The 16,573-nt window shown below is 34.4% G+C and overlaps 1 protein-coding gene across 7 annotated transcripts in view; it reads left to right on the top strand.

Moving 5' to 3' along the window:
* The window catches only part of TBC1D32 (TBC1 domain family member 32), a 245,006-nt gene that overhangs the window by 187,135 nt on the left and 41,298 nt on the right, over positions 1 to 16,573 (top strand). For all 7 annotated transcript variants that reach the window (XR_013534904.1, XM_078370769.1, XM_078370771.1 and 4 more), the window contains 2 exons: positions 6,954 to 7,079; positions 12,551 to 12,634. Coding sequence is in view for 6 of the 7 variants with exons in the window: in XM_078370769.1 (XP_078226895.1) it covers positions 6,954 to 7,079; positions 12,551 to 12,634 (210 nt within the window). In the remaining variant the exon portion in view is untranslated. The remainder of the gene's footprint in view (positions 1 to 6,953; positions 7,080 to 12,550; positions 12,635 to 16,573) is intronic.

Below are 16,573 nucleotides of genomic sequence, written 5' to 3'. Positions count from 1 at the left end.
CAGAGTTTTGAAATATTTTGAATTATCATCAGTCGATTTTTTTAAATGTGAAACTTGATGTTTTCTTTTTTGTTTTCCTTTTCCTCAGTGGTGGGAAGGACAGAGACTAAAGTAGATTCTTTTTTTACTTTCTTTCAATTTTTCATAGCTGTCTATAAATTATAGTGGTCTTAAAAAATATAGAGAAGACTGTCTTTCTCTGCCTTACTCATTAGATACATTAAGCCTTTCTTGGGAAAACAAACTGGTAGTTTTCCATGGTGACTTTATCATAACTGGATATAGAATGGATATACTGAGACATCATTTATTATACTCTGTCTCTAGAAATAATACTGCAGTCTTAGAGGAATGTAGACATGGTTGCTATAAAAATAAAGCATTGTGAGTTTAAAAAGGGATTATTATATTTAATCATCTAGAAAATATAAATTATTTTTTTGTTTAGTCCTAAGAAGGGAATGTTTATTTCATTACAGGAGCCTGTATTTTACTCAGAAAGCAGTTAGAACCTCATTTCAGAACATATTAATGAGGATTTTTTAAATGTATACTTTAAAACACTTTACCATAAAATAGTCATTAGGGTTCTTGCATATACTTTTAATTAAAGTTCAGTGGGTTCTGATACAGACTTTATAAAAATTTATGAACTATAACTGTTCATATTTTTGTGACATACTTGTATGCTTAATTTCAATCACTTAAATAACTTTTTAATTATACACATACATGTTTACAAACACGTGTATATAATAAAATTTCTGTATACAGCAGAATGCGTCTGTTTTAAGAAAGGAGTTTGAATTTTTAGAAATATGTATACAAAGATAACCACCATCATAATCAAATATAGAACATTTTCTCATGATCCCACATTAATTCCTTTTGTCTGCTGCAGTCAACTTCTCTCCATCCACTTGCATGCTACCGTTGATATTTTTCATTACTGTAGGTCAGGGCTTCTCAATCTTAGCACTATTAATATTTTGTGTAATTGGCTTTCCTTTGCTAGGGGAGGATTGTCCTGTGCATTGCAGGATTTTTAGCAACATCCCTTATTCCAATCAACTTGATACCAATAAAACTCTCCCTCTCTTTTCTCAGTTGTGACAATCAGAAATGTCTATAGACATTGCTAAGTGTTCCCTGGGGAGCAAAACCACGTCCACTTGAGAACCACTGCTATAAGATTAGTTTCTCCTGTTCTAGCATTTTAGACAAATAGAATTACATAGGCTACATTATTTGTACCTCTTTTTCTCTTAGCATAATTGTTTTGAGATTGACCTGGGCATGTACCATTCACTTGTCTCTTTTTACTGAGACAAGTCAATGTCTTTTGCGTCTTTGCTAATTTCAATCTTTTGTGAATCTGATTCTATTAATTGATGTATCTGCAAGTTATGAGTCACATTTTTTCTTTTTTTTCATGTTAGTGGGGTTTGTTGGGATATTAGACATTATTAATTTTACACTGAGTGTTAGATTTTGTTGTCTGTCTTTAAGGAGTAGTGGACATTCTTTTGGCTGGCAGTTAAGTTACTTGTGGATCAGCTTTACTTTCAAGGCTTCCATTGTTTTGTTAGGGTAGGGTGGATGTATAATTGCCTTACTTTATAACTAATTTTACCTGTTGCCCAGGTGTGACCTGGCACTTGTATGGAAAACTTAGGCAATTAACTAGTACTCTTCACTCTGTTTGGAACTTGGACATCTTGAAACTGTAGGTGTGCTCTGGGAATTGTTCATTTTATAGCCCCCAGCTGTTGTTTGCTCAGCCTTGTGAAATTTCACCCTTAGTCTGCACAGCTGATTAGTCAGCAACCAACTTGACAAAGAGTTAAGCAGTGTGCTAGAGCTCTTTCTCTTCAGTACTATCTACAAATTTTAGCCTATTTAATTTCTCTGAAATCTTACATCTACTTAATTCAGCAAAACCTCCTTGGCATCATCCTTTCTGCATGGTGAACTTGAAACTGCCTCCAAGAAGAAAATGGGCAATCATAAAGCTCACCTCATTGGTTTCCCTTTTCTCAGACATTATAGTCCTGCACTGCTCATTGGCTAATGTCTGAAAACAGTTGTTTGATATAGTTTACAGCAAAAGGCAAGTCTATTCCTAGTTCCTCCATCATGGCCAGAAGCAAAACTGTTTTATAATATTCTTTTTTTTTCCTGATTATAAATGTAGAAATGCTCCATATATAAATTTTGGTAAATATAGAATCTGTTGTATTATTCTTATGACACTCACAGTCATGAATTTAGAATTGTCATATGCCTAAGATATCTATCATGGAGGAACTTTGATTTTCCCTTACCTCATGTCTCCATGTCAGAGGGACTTTGCTTGAGTAATATCATTGGCCTCTCTCTGGACTTCCTTACTCATTCTGGGTAAGTTAAGAGGAATGGTTGATAGGTGAATTTGCAAGAAGGAATAGAAGGTTGTGGGCTAGCCTACTTGTAGGCTGCACTTTTAAGTTAGCCAATCTTTAGGTTATTTTTGTACTTTTTCTAAGACTAACAGTCAGAAAGAGCCGTTGATTGTCTCTGTCTGTCTATGGCTGAATAGATTTATAGAATTCAGTTCAGAGAAGACATTTAGAAGGCCAGGTAGCAGAAGAGGCGAGCAATAATGCTTAATTTAGCTGTTTGTGTACTGACACTGATAACTTTGAATTCTGTTTATCTATACTTACTGGCTTCTCAGTTGGTCCCAAATTTGGAGAAGAAGATAAAGGAATTATTTATTGTTCCCCTCAACTCAATAATATCACTAATATACATGTTTTTCAGTTAATAACATATCATATCACTTAATATTTTTAACTTTGTGGAATGCAAATTGTAAAGCATGTACTCTCAATGATGACTGGGGGAAGAGTAGCCAGAAGTTTAATGAAGGGTACAAAGCTGTCTCTCTAAGAGTCTTTTAGTCAGACTGTTTTCAGCTCAGCATTTCTTGATTGCCTCAAATCTAATTTCCAGCTATCTAAACTGGGTCCTTCAGGCTCTCTACCAACTGGTAGATTGAGGCGCATATCACATCTGCTGCCTTGGTGCTGTTTACAATTATAATGCCTTGTGTTCTTTTCCTTAGAATGAGATGATGAGAAAGCAAAACAGAGTAGCAAGTGTGAAAGGAGAGAGAAAGGAGAGCAAGAGGAGGGAGGAGTAAAAAGAAAACAGATTTATAAATAACAGATACCCTATGAAAGGGCTACGTGAATGTCCTCTGTTTGAAGGAGGTGGTAACATCCTTCGTTTAAAGGATGTAAAAGGTGGAGTTACACTTGAGTAGAAGAAAATAGAGGTGGAAACAAAGATGAAAAACTGCATTGTCTTTGTGATCATATGTCATTAGTGTTTCTTATTAGGCTCTAGGTATTTTATTCTTGGGAAAATGTAATGTAGATACTTGAAATGAAAACAATAAAAATTCAATTTTAATAATGTTGAATTAAGTCTTTAATTCCTGTCAAGATACATTTAACATTAAAACTTTTTTTAGCAATAATATAATTTTAAATTATATTATTGTAATTTTCAATTACATATTCTTTCAACAAAGCAACCTTTTGGTTTATGTGTGTATTTTTATGAGTCTGCATCTGTATAGTCATGTGTTTATATGAGAGAATATATGTGTAGCTTTGCTATAAAAGGGCTTTTTCTGACCTAAATGCCAAATAGGGAAATATTTACATAAACCACGATTTTATATATGATAACCATGAGGACCATACAGCAATACATAGAAGCTTTCTTAGGGCTAAATAACACTGAAATTTTAGATCTCAGGAGTGATAAGTCTTGATTACAATATTATTATCTCTGTTTGTTTATATGTATATACATACATGTACATGCATATGATTTATATCATGTGTGCATTTCATGAGGGCAGTGATATTGTCTTTATTATAGCCACATAGGAAACCTTCCATATGTGATAAATGGAATTGTATAAAAGTTGGGCCGAAAAGTTAAATTTAAATAGTTGTATTATGCTGGAAAGCTTATTTGATTTTTAAAACCTGAAAGAATAAAGACTTGCTTTCTTCATTATAATTTTCTTTATTTTAAGATAAAAGGAAGACATGGTTAGCTGAAACCCTCTCAAGTATCAGGTTGACCACTGGTATCTTCCTTATGGGGTTAATTAACCTAAAATAGAGCTTAGGTGGATGATTTTGTAGTTTTAATGTTCCCAGACCATAATTTAAGGAAGAAACAATTAAGTCTTTAACCCTGTAATTTCACAAGATTCTTATTCTTTTTTGATCCCCAAAATCTCTTTCAAGAGAAGTGATAAAAAGATACGAATTCATTTGGCTACTGATTCTGCCATTTTTTTCTAGAAAATAAGAGAACATCTTTGCCTCTTTTGTCTCCTTTGAATTTTTATGTACATATATGTCTATAAGAATACATATGTGTTTATCATTTTTTAATAACACCTAAGTGTTCATTTAATATATTATTCATTTTTTAGAAGTAAAATGTCATGGGTTTAAGTACCTTTAAAGCTACATAATTAAATGCAATCTGCTGTATATTCATGAGTTCAAACAGAAAGAAGAAAAGTTATATTTTAGTTATAAATACTTTCTTTAGCTCTTTTCATTGTCTTCAGTTTGTGGGCAGAAAACCTCTACCTTCATCCTCTTTGGGTCCCAGCAGGAGCTAAGAATTAAATAGAAATAACAGATTAGCAGAGAAAAACATAATACAAGTTTTATGTGGCATGAGAGTTCTCAGAGAGAAAAAAATGAAGACTCAAAGAAGCAGTTACCTATATACTGAGTTGAACAAATAATAAGAAATTATGAAAATGTGACTAAATTATGTGGGGAGGCTTAAAAAGTAAGAGTTATTTAAATAAGGTTTGCAAAATATTCTCTGGTCTCAACTTCTCATCCTTGAAGGTAAATATGTTGTCTTTTCTTCTACTATAGAGAATGTTTTTCACATGAGAATTTCGTTTTCTGCTCTAAAGAAACAACACAAAGTTCAAAGTGATCTTGCACTTGTTTTTCTGGTGTCTTTAATTTAAATAATCAATATGCCGGAAGAGACTAACCTCTTTATCAGCATGTTTTTTCCAAGATGAATAACTAAATGATTGACTGAAGATTTTTTTATACTTATGCTTTCTTTTTGATTTTAAAGAAGTGAATGAAATTGTATCTGAAAGTATATGAGGAATGAGTATAGTGTTCCTGTCAGTCTACTTAATGCAATTTTAAGGTTTATAGGCAAGTCAATTCTAAGCAAAAAGAACAAAGCTGAAGGCATCATACTACCTGACTTCAAACTATACTACAAGGCTACAGTAATCAAAACCGCATGGTAATGGTACCAAAGCAGAGATATAGACCAATGGAACAGAACAGAGGCCTCAGAGGCAACTCCAGACATCTACAACCTTGACAAAGGTTGATCTTGATCTTTGACAAACCTGATAAAAACAAGAAATGCGGAAAGGATTTCCTGTTTAATAAATGGTGTTGGAAAACTGACTAGCCATGTGAAGAAAGCAGAAACTGGACCCCTTCCTGACACCTTACACTAAAATGAACTACAGATGGATTAAAGACGTAAACATAAGACCTAACACCATAAAAACCCTAGAAGAAAACCTAGGCAAAACCATTCAGGACATAGGCATAGGCAAGGACTTCATGACTAAAACACCAAAAGCATTGGCAGCAAAAGCCAAAATAGACAAATGGGGCCTAATTAAATTCCAGAGCTTCTACACAGTGAAAGAAACAGTCATTAGAGTGAACTGGCAACCATCAGAATGGGAAAAAAATTTGCAATCTACCCATCTGACAAAGGGCTAATATCCAGAATCTACAAAGAACTAAAACAGATTTACAAGAAAAAAACAAACCCATTCAAAAGTGGGCAAAGGACATGAACTTCTTTTCAAAAGAAGACATATTTGAAGCCAACAAACAATACAAAAAAGTGCTCATCATCACTGGTCATTAGAGAAATGCAACCCAAAACTACATTGAGATACCACATCATACCATTTTTAGAATGGCAATCATTAAAAAGTCGCTGGAGAGGATGTGGAGAAATAGGAACATTTTACACTGTTGGTGGGAGTGTAAATTAGTTTAACCATTGTGGAAGACAGTGTGGTGCTTCCTTAAGGGCTTAGAAATAGAAATTTTATTTAACTCAGCACGCCATTACTGGGTATATATCCAAAGGATTATAAATCATTCTATTATGAAGACACATGCACATGTATGTTCATTGCGGCATATTTACAATAGCAGAAACCTGGAATCAACCCAAATACCCATCAATGATAGACTGGACAAGGAAAATGTGGCACATATGCACCATGGAATACTGTGCAGCCATAAAAGATGATGAATTCGTGTCCTTTGTAGGGAGATGGAGTAATCTGGAAACCATAGTTCTCAGCAAACTGACACAAGAACAGAAAATCAAACACCGCATGTTCTCACTCATGGGCGGGTGTTGAACAGTGAGAACACATGGACACAGTGAAGGGAGCATCACACACTGGGGTCTGTTGTGGGGGACTGGGGGAGGGACAGTAGAGTTAGGGTGTTGGGGAGGGATAACATGGGGAGAAATGCCAGGTATAGGTCATGGGGGATGGAAATAGCAGGAGAATCACCTAAACTCAGGAGGTGGAGGTTGCAGTGAGCCAAGATCACACCATGGCACTCCAGCCTGGCTGACAACCTGAGACTGTCTCAAAAACAAAACAAAACAAATAAATAAATAACTGAGGTTAAGACTTGTGGAAAGTGCCCCAAGAAGAATATCTGTTTCTTTTGAAAGCCATATATATTGCATATGGAACTTTCAACTGTTTACATAGTTAACGTTAATGATTTTTCAGTGTATCTAGCATGTCTTATTGTAGTGACATAAAATGTTATCTTTCTGATTAGACAGTGATCTTGGCAAGCTTTTATTATGTCTCAAAATATCTGATAAACAAACTGGATGGATAGAAAACTGCCGAAGACAGTTTTGCAAAATGATGAAAGCCAAACCTGATATAATCAATGGAGAGGGTAAGTACATTGTTTCCATAGTGGGTTTTTGTAATCTATGAAAATTGTATTGATAGAATCTGTGATTCCTAAAGATTAGTATTGGCATATGTAGGAAACATAATGCTAATTCCAGAGGTTGGGTGATTTCTGAGAAACTTGGGATCCTGAGAGAACACAAATTAAAATCTGAGACACTAGTGAGCGTTTTTTTTTTTTTTAAACTGTTTAAACAGTCTTGGTAAGCAAAACTAGAACACCACCTCCACCCTAGGTAGCAATTTGCTTGGTTTTACCAGTTTTTACCTGTATATAACATATTGCTATATTTTTAGAAATTTTATTGATTTTCTAATCAACATTGTTATTTTGAATCACTTTCGTATTCCTCCAAGAAAATGTATTGACTCCTAAAGAAATTTTGTTTTAAGGGAACAGCTATGTTTTCTAAATTAGCAAACATGTTTATTTGTATTCAGTTATCTACTTGTACATTTGTTTTCTGAAATCATTTTTAAAATTAAAATTATTTATTTTGAATATAGTAAAAAGAAGTGCTAAGGAAAAAGCTCTAATGTCAATTTAAGCTAGATTTTCTGAAAACTGTAACTTAAAAGTATTGTTCACTTTATCAACACTGCTTTATAGTTTTCATATTTGTGTCATTTGTTCTAAAATTTAAAATGGAAAACAGCGAAAAGTTTTTATATTGTTGTTGGAGAAATATTTTCAGAGAATAATGATACATATTTATGGCTAAGAAACTAAACATTGTTCCCCAAAATTTGAGTATAAACTGAGCAGTTAAACTATGTTTTATCCCCCCAGATATTTTTTAAGTATCTATTCTAGGTATATATTTACCATTGATTGAATAATAGGGAATATTTAATATAAACTGTATCAGTGGACTCTACATACTAGTAAGAATTAAGAAAGCAGCAGATTGGAATGATGTTCAGTTTAAACACAATAACTAAATGTGTATGTATGTTCTGAGTTTATCTCTGTCTAACAAGCATAGTAAGACAAAAGAGATATATCAGCTGTTTAATCCTTATTCATTCCTCTGAAACAGAACAAACATGTAGAACATTACCATTAAAATTGTGTTCTCTTTGGGAATCTTGGTATCTTGGGGCACTGTCCACAAGTCTTAACCTCAGTTATTCATTTATTTGTTTTGTTTTGTTTTTGAGACAGTCTCAGCCTGTCAGCCAGGCTGCAGTGCCATGGTGTGATCTTGGCTCACTGCAACCTCCACCTCCTGAGTTTAGGCGATTCTCCTGCCTCAGCCTCCCAAGTATCTGGGATTACAGGCACATGTCACAATGCCTGATTAATTTTCATATTTTTAGTAGATATGTGGTTTTACCATGTTGGTCAGTCTGGTCTCAAACTCCTGACCTCAGGTGATCCACCTGCCTCAGCCTCCCAAAGTGCTGGGATTACAGGCATGAGCCACTACGCCCTGCCTATTTCTTACTTTGATACTCTTAAAAAATAGAGCCTAAGGGCTTCTTTTTTATGGAAACTAGTGCTGGGGCAAAATCTCTAACAAGCGTCAGGTGATTCTGCGTAATTACTCAATACAAAAATCATGATAAAAGAGTCCTCTTTTTAAAAAAGGAACATGATTTTATGATTTCTAATTTACCTTTGTCTAAATTTAAGTTTCTTTTTATTTTGCTCTGGTAATTTAATCCTATTGTCCCCTTTGTTTAAATTTTAGTGCTCCCAATTTTTAGGGTTTTCCTGTGTGAGATTCCATGGAGAATATAAAATGAAGTATGTTCTTCCTGTTGCTTTCCCTTTCTCATTACCAGTAGTATCTATTGGAAAGAGAAATCGAATTTTCCTTGACTTCTTCCTTTAGACCCCTGAATGATTCCTATCTTCCTAGTCACCAAGTCTTAGAGAATTTATTCCTAAGTATATCTCTGATTTCTTCTTTCTCATTCCTATTCTCTGCAACTACATTAGGTAGTCATTATTTAGCAACTGGACAATTATCTAATAATACATGTTTATTTTATGAAAATCAGAAATTATAATTAAGCAAAATAAAGAGATAAAACTTACCTATAATTTAATCTTTCATATATTTACTTTTTATATTTAATCAAGATCAGTCCTTATGAACCATACTATTTTATTCACTCAATGCAGTATTATACAGATGCCCTTCAACTTACAATGAGGCTACCTCCCAATAAACACATCATAAGTTGAAAATGCATTTAACAGACCTAACTTACTGAATGTCATAGCTTAACCTAGCCAAGCTTAAATGTGCTCAGAATACTTAAGTTAGTCTATCGATAGTCAAATTCAGCACAAAACTATTTTATAATAAAGTGTAGTTTATTGAATACTGTACTGAAAGTGAAAAACAGAATGGTTGTATGGGTGCTCAAAGCTGGAGTTGTCCTAGTTTTTAATCAGTTATTCTTGTGATGATATCTTAGTCTCTCAGGCTGCCAAAGGAAAATACTTGAGGCTGATCAAAGGAAAATACTTGATTTATAATCATTAGAAAATTACTTCTTATATTTCTGGAAGGAGGGAACACCAAGATCAAGGCACCAGCAGACTTATTGTCTTGTAAAGAATTGCTCTCTACTTCAAAGATGGTACTTCTTACTACATCCTCAAGTGGTGAAATAGAGGGCAGGACAGCTCCCTTCAACCTCTTTTATAAGGGCACTCATTCTTTTCATGGGGACAGAGTCCTCATGACTTACTCACTTCCTAGCAGCAAAACTTCTGAGTACTATCACTTTGGGTATGTATGGATTCTAACATAAGAAATTTTCAGGGATACTGACATTCAGACCATAGCAGATGGCAAGGCCAAAGGCGAAAGCAGAATCAACATCCAAGTATCCTTGAACAATCTGCCTTTAGTATTCCCTCAGCAGAAAAACCACATGTTCCTCTTAGTATATAAATATTATAAATTTTGGTTTTACAGTCTGTTTGTGTCATATTCCTATCCCAGGGAATAGATATGATTAAAGGGAGAAGGGCCATAATTTAAAACCCTCTGTAGAAATTTTAGAGCTGTCATTTAAAATTTAAAAATTCACGTTAGAGGAAACAATATTCTGTAGTTTACTTTCTGGATATTAACAGCCTAGAGTTAATTTATTTTAAAGTTAAGGATTGTTGTGTGACATGAATTAATTTCCTTGAGTTAATGGAATTTTCAGTGGGTTGACAGTGAGGCTGTTGGTCATACTGAGATAAATAGTCATTCTAGTAATTATGTAGTTCAGCTACACTTATAGTTGGTTAGAAAGATATACAAATGAGATGAGAGTCATAGGTTCAATTACCATATATGGATCAATCTTTAGCATTGTTACATGAATATAGCCTGTCCCTCAAAATATCTGAAAATACATGTTGCTGTTCAGAAGGGTTGCTGGACAAAATGAATAAATAGACACCAGTAGAAATCTAGAACCTTCTTGGAGTACTTTAGTAATGCCATTTTACCTATGCAATATAGAATTCGTTTTTCTGTAAACCTCTAATATGCTGATCTAATAACATTATTTTTGAATGTCAGTACTTGCCAGAAAATAGTGTGGCTTGCTATGCATGCAGTTAGTCATGTGACTCTTAAATTTCAAATTAAGTTGTGTGTAGTTCCCTCACAGATATAATGAATTTTCTATATTTCTGACCTAATCTCAGGCAAAGGTTTCAAAGAATTGCTTAGCAGTATTCTATATCTTTTCCCATTAACTCAAGTGCTTTACTTAAACACATAGTGTATAGCAAACATAGTTGTGCTAAAGTAAAAATAATTACATAATGTTTAGAGGAATAAAAGTGTCTATCTGTACTTTGTTACTAATGTATATTTTGCATCTTAGATTATTATCATTAAACTAAGAATGATTATATCTGCACTTCATCAAGACGTTGTTCTTTCTGCAAAACTTATAATCTCAAGAGACAGTATTAAGTGATTTATAAACAAAGAAGTTCATACACATATAATTTGAGTGATCTCACCTGAGGGCTGTTTTATTTGTTAATTCATAGAAGAAAGACCTTTGAAAGATTTTTATAAATATGGCAAAATTTGTGTCTACGCATGAAGATGGTACCAGTCCAAGCAGCTATAAACGTAAATAGCTTTCAATACTGATATCCTTTCTGACATTCACTATTGGATTCTTATACTTTTTTTTTTTTTAGATGGAGTTTCGCTCTTGTTACCCAGCCTGGAGTACAATGGCACGATTTTGGCTCACTGCCACCTCCACCTCCTGGGTTCAGGCAATTCTCCTGCCTCAGCCTCCTGAGTAGCTGGGATTACAGGCACGCGCCACTGTGCCCAGCTAATTTTTTGTATTTTTAGCAGAGATGGGGTTTCACCATGTTGACCAGAATGGTCTCGATCTCTTGACCTTGTGATCCGTCTACCTCGGCCTCCCAAAGTGCTGAGATTACAGGCTTGAGCCACCGCGCCCAGCCGATTCTTATACTTTTAATACTCATTTAACTTTGAAAACATAATATGAATAGAGTTCAATGAATAAAATTATTTCATTTTTGTCCTAAGCCACTATGATATTATGAGATAGAGCTTGTCAGCTCTTTGATTTTGGACTTTCCACCCACTGAACACTAATTTTTCTTCAAGAATTATATGCTTAAAATGTACTTGTATGTGAAATAGGGTTCATTTAGTTAATATAGGCTTGGGTTGATATTCTGAATGTAATTAAGGGAAAATTTTACATAATGACTAAAGTGTACTTGCTATGTAAGATTGTAATAGCGACTCTACAAATTTATTTCTTTTCAGCAAAAAAAAAAAAAAACCCTCAAACCCACAAGAAACTCTGGGTTGCATACTAATTATATTGTACAATATAATTAGTATTGTACCTGCTTATGTCCATTTCAGCGGTATTAGATGCAAGCATAGTGGCATTATCAAACCAGCATAGAGAATAACCATTTTATCACTTCCGAGCCAGATAGGGTAAGCCTTCTTTTGATACTGGTTGCCTTGAATAGACATCATCCATTTGCAAAGCATATAAAACATATAGTATGTCCTGATTTTGAATGAGCTGTGCATTGATCCTAGCCTTAGAGCCAACTACTATTTTTTTTTTGTTATGCATGAAGAATGAAGGTAAGGTATTGTAGCATAATTAGTGATACTTTTCTTTTAGTTTTGAAATCATTTAGCAAATTCTGAAATAATTCTTAGAGTATCTAATGATAACAGATGATTTCTTTTCAATTTTATATTGAATAGGTTCTCAACTAAGCTATTAAAGTTTAATTTGCATCAAAAACAATGTTATGAATACTAAAACAGTATGCGTTTGAATTGAACTCTCTTAGAGTGTATCTGTGAAGAAGTTCAGGTGACTTTTATCTGCTAGTTTTATGATTTAAGAATGCATTGTCACATATTATCTTAACCTTTAGTATCCTAATTATTCTCTTGTTTATTACAGCCTTAGTAGAATTACTTGAAAAATTTGTGCTTCATCTCACTGAAAGCCAGTCTGAATGCTACTTCCCTTCAGTGGAGTATACAGGTACATTTTAAACATTTTGAAGTTTGTATACCCAGTATACAAAGAGATAATTAGTGGAGATTCTTTCTTGAACTCTTTTTTTTGTTTGTTTCTATCCACTAGAAGTTGTTTTCCCTTAAGCAATGTCTTCTACTCTTCTGATTCTATCTATTATTCCCTAGTAGTCTTTTCTGCTTATACTATCTCTCATGTGTTGATGATTTCAAAATTTACATCTTTCACTTAAAGATCTGCTATAGGCTTCATTCTTATATTACCAGCTGCCTAATAAATAAACATCAACTGGATAAACCACAGAATCCCTCAAACCCAGTATGTCTAAGAAAAGATACATTTGTCTGGGTCAGTGTGATAGGGATGCTAGCCTGTGTCCCAGAGCATATACTGAGAGAGGCTAGTCTCAGCCCTGGCTTCTTCTGTGGCAGTCTTAACTGTGCAGGGACATACTGGATGACATTTACCCCTCTGAACTGAGACATGTGTTTCCAGCTTCTATCCCATGGCAGATCCCTAGGGTCCTAGCATCAGCTCTGGTCTCTTCTACAGCAGTTGGAGAGCTGTCTTCTTATTGCAAAGACCTCCTAGGAGATGTGTGCCCATCTGAGCCAGCATGATAGGCACATGAGGCTGCATGTTATGGTTGATCCTGAGGAGCCCTAGTATCAGCTCTGGTCCCTCCTATTGCAACTGAGGAACTACCCCAACTTGTGCAAAGACCTGCTGGCTTATACATGCCTGTCTGAGCCTATGAGACAGCCTATCAGCCTCCTTCCCACAGGAGATTCTGTGGGGCCAAGTCTCAACTCCAGTCTTCCTTATACCGAGAACTGCTGGGAAACACACCCATCTGGGGGGTTATAGTCATCTGGACTCTGATTCCTGGCCAGAGTTTCTGCATAGCCCCAGTGCTCTCTTTAGATCTTCCCTATGCCTTTCTAGGCTGGAACACTGTGTCAACCTCATTCCTTGCAAGACATGCAGCAAGCCTGGGCTTAGAGTGTTCTCTAGATGGGTACAGTTGTCATAGGCTCAGGGAACTAACTCTACAGAGAGTCTGCTTAGATTCCCTGGAAAGCCCTCTGGAAGGATAGGCACAAATAAAGCTAGACTGCAAAGACTGAAATAAATACATAATTCCGCAATGTGTAGGTATCATTGCATGTCCTCAAGTATTAAAAACATTCATAGAAGTATGACCTGACCAGATGGACAAAATGAGATGCCAAAGACTATAAAATGATGGATATGTGTGATCACACAAAGATTTCTAAATTGTTGTTTTAAGGAAGTTCAACATATTTCAAGAAAACACTGAGATCAATTCAGAAACTTATCAGAGAAATTTAATAGGCAGATTGAAATCATTCTTAAAAATTAAGCAGAAATCCTGGAGCGGAAAAATACCATGATTGAAATGAAAAACGTAATAAAGAGCATCAACAGAAGAATTGATTAAACAGAAGAAAAAAAATCAGTGTGCTTGAAGACAATTTGAAAATACATAGCCTGAGGAGAAAAAAGAATGAAAAGGAATAAAGAAGGCTTATAGGATCTATAACAACATCAAAAGAACAAATATTTGACTTACTGTAATTAAAGAGGGAGCTGAGAAAGACAAGGGCTAGAAAGTTTATTCCAGGAAACAATAACGGAAATCTCTCCAAATCCAGAAAAATATACAAATGACTAGATACAGGAAGATCAAAGGTCAACAATTAAGATTCCATTCAAATAAGAATACCCCAGTACAGATTAGAATCAAACTCTCAAAAGTGAAAGACAAGAGAGGATCCTGAAAACAGTGAGAGAAAGTAAGCAAATGATATACTAAGGAGCTCCAATATGCCTGACAGCAGATACTTTACAGGACAAGAATGAGTAGAACAATATACTCAAAGTGTTAGGAAAAAAAAATAAAAAAAAAATAACATGTAAACCAAGAATATCATATCCAGTAAAGCTATCCTTAAGACATGAGGGAGAATAAAAGACTTTCCCAAACAAACAAAAGTTGAGGGAATTTAAAACTGTCAGACCCACATACAAGAAGTGTTAAAGGGTGTTCTTAAAATGGAAAGAAAAGGATGCTAACATGATTATGTTAACGTGATTATTTAGTTGTGGTATGTAAACCACTTATATCTTTACTAAGAAGACTAAAAGACAAACTATTAAAAATAGTAACTACAACTATTTGTTAAGTGATAGGCAATATAAATAATATAAATTGTGACATCAAAATTCAAAATGGGAGTAGAAAGGAATTAATGTGTATAGTTTTTGTTTGTTTTTGCAATCAAGTTATTATCTCTTTTAGATAACTCGTTATAACTATAGGAAAGTTTCATAACCCTCATGGTCAACACAAACCAGAAAACCTATAATAGATGGCCTAAAAAATACCAGTAGAAAAAAATAAATGCAAAATAAGAAAGTAAGAAAGGATAAAGGAAGAGAGGAATCACACAATAATTAGTAAACAAGTAACTAGTAAACTGGCTACTATTTATAATAACATTGAATATAAACAGACTGAATTTTTCTATTGAAAGATACAAAGTCACTGAATATCAAAACAGGACCTAACTATGTGTTTCCTGTAAGAAACTCACTGCACTTATCAAGATTCACCTAGATTGAAAGTGAAATAATAGAAAAAGGTATTTTATGCCAACTGCAGCCAGAAAAGGAGTAACTGTACTTGTATCAGATGTAATAGAAGACTATAAAAAGCGACCAAAAAGGTCATTGTATAATGATAAAGGGATCAATTTAGTGAGAGGATATAACAGTAATAAATATACATGCACCTAACACTGGAGCACTCAGAGTCATAAAACAAATATTAGTAGACTGTATGCAAGAGATTAACTGCAATACAATTCTAGAGGACTTCACACTACTTTTGGCCGTGCATGGATCATCCAGGCAAAACTATATAATCATTTCAATAGATACTGAAAAAGCATTTGATAAAATTCGGCATTATCTATGATTAAAAAAAAAACCAACTCTCAACAAATTGATTATAGAAGAAACATACCTTAACACAGTAAAGACCATATGTGATAAACTCACAGCTAACATCATACTGAGTGGGGAAAAAATATAAAGCTTTTCCATTAAGATCTGAAATAAGAGAAGTTGTCATCATAACCTTTTTAGTTGGTATCTCTACTTGGAGTCTGGTTTTTTTTCAAAGCTGCTCTTTGAAAAAGATCACTGCTCTCAGAGTGATCTTTCAAATGTAAATCCAACCCACTCATTCCTCTGCCATTTCTTACGATTGACCACAGCATAAAGTCTCAGCTTATTACCATGGTACCCATGATCTTACATTATCCTGCCCCTTCCTTTTTTCTAGCATCATACTTTCTTTCCATGCAGAATATTACACTCTTCACATCAATCCCAACTACCCCCTGTCCCAGACATTCATGTGTTCATTATTCAATAAATTTACTATATTAGGTACTGGCACTCTGACAGACAAAGTCTTGCCCTCTTGGAGTTTACTTTCTAGTGGGAAGAGAGAAAATAAGTAAAATATTCAGGAAGTTAAAAGGTATAATGATAAATGAGGAAATACACAGCAGAAAAAGGAGCTAGGAAGTTTTAGTTGGGAGTGAAGGTTACAGTATTAAATAGTTTACATATAAAGTTTTATTGATGATGTGGTTTATTTTTACCACAGTCCAGTAGGGGAAGTGCAGGCAAGATATATGGGTATTTTCGGGCCAAGAGTTTCTAACAAATGGCCATGAAGGGACTAATATGGCCAGAGAGGAGTAAGGGAGAGGAATTGGTCATGTTAAAGTCAGATAGGAGAGCATGATACAGGTTTTTGAATGTCATTGCAGGGTTTTGAACATAGGCATGACATGCTAATTTACATTTTTTAAGAGCATTGTGGCTGTGTTGTTCAGAAAAGACTGAAGT

This window comes from Callithrix jacchus, chromosome 4 (assembly GCF_049354715.1).
Source record: "Callithrix jacchus isolate 240 chromosome 4, calJac240_pri, whole genome shotgun sequence".
Lineage (NCBI taxonomy): Eukaryota > Metazoa > Chordata > Mammalia > Primates > Cebidae > Callithrix > Callithrix jacchus.
The sequence above is the reverse complement of the archived record's forward strand: the minus strand, read 5'-3'. Positions and strand labels throughout refer to the sequence as shown.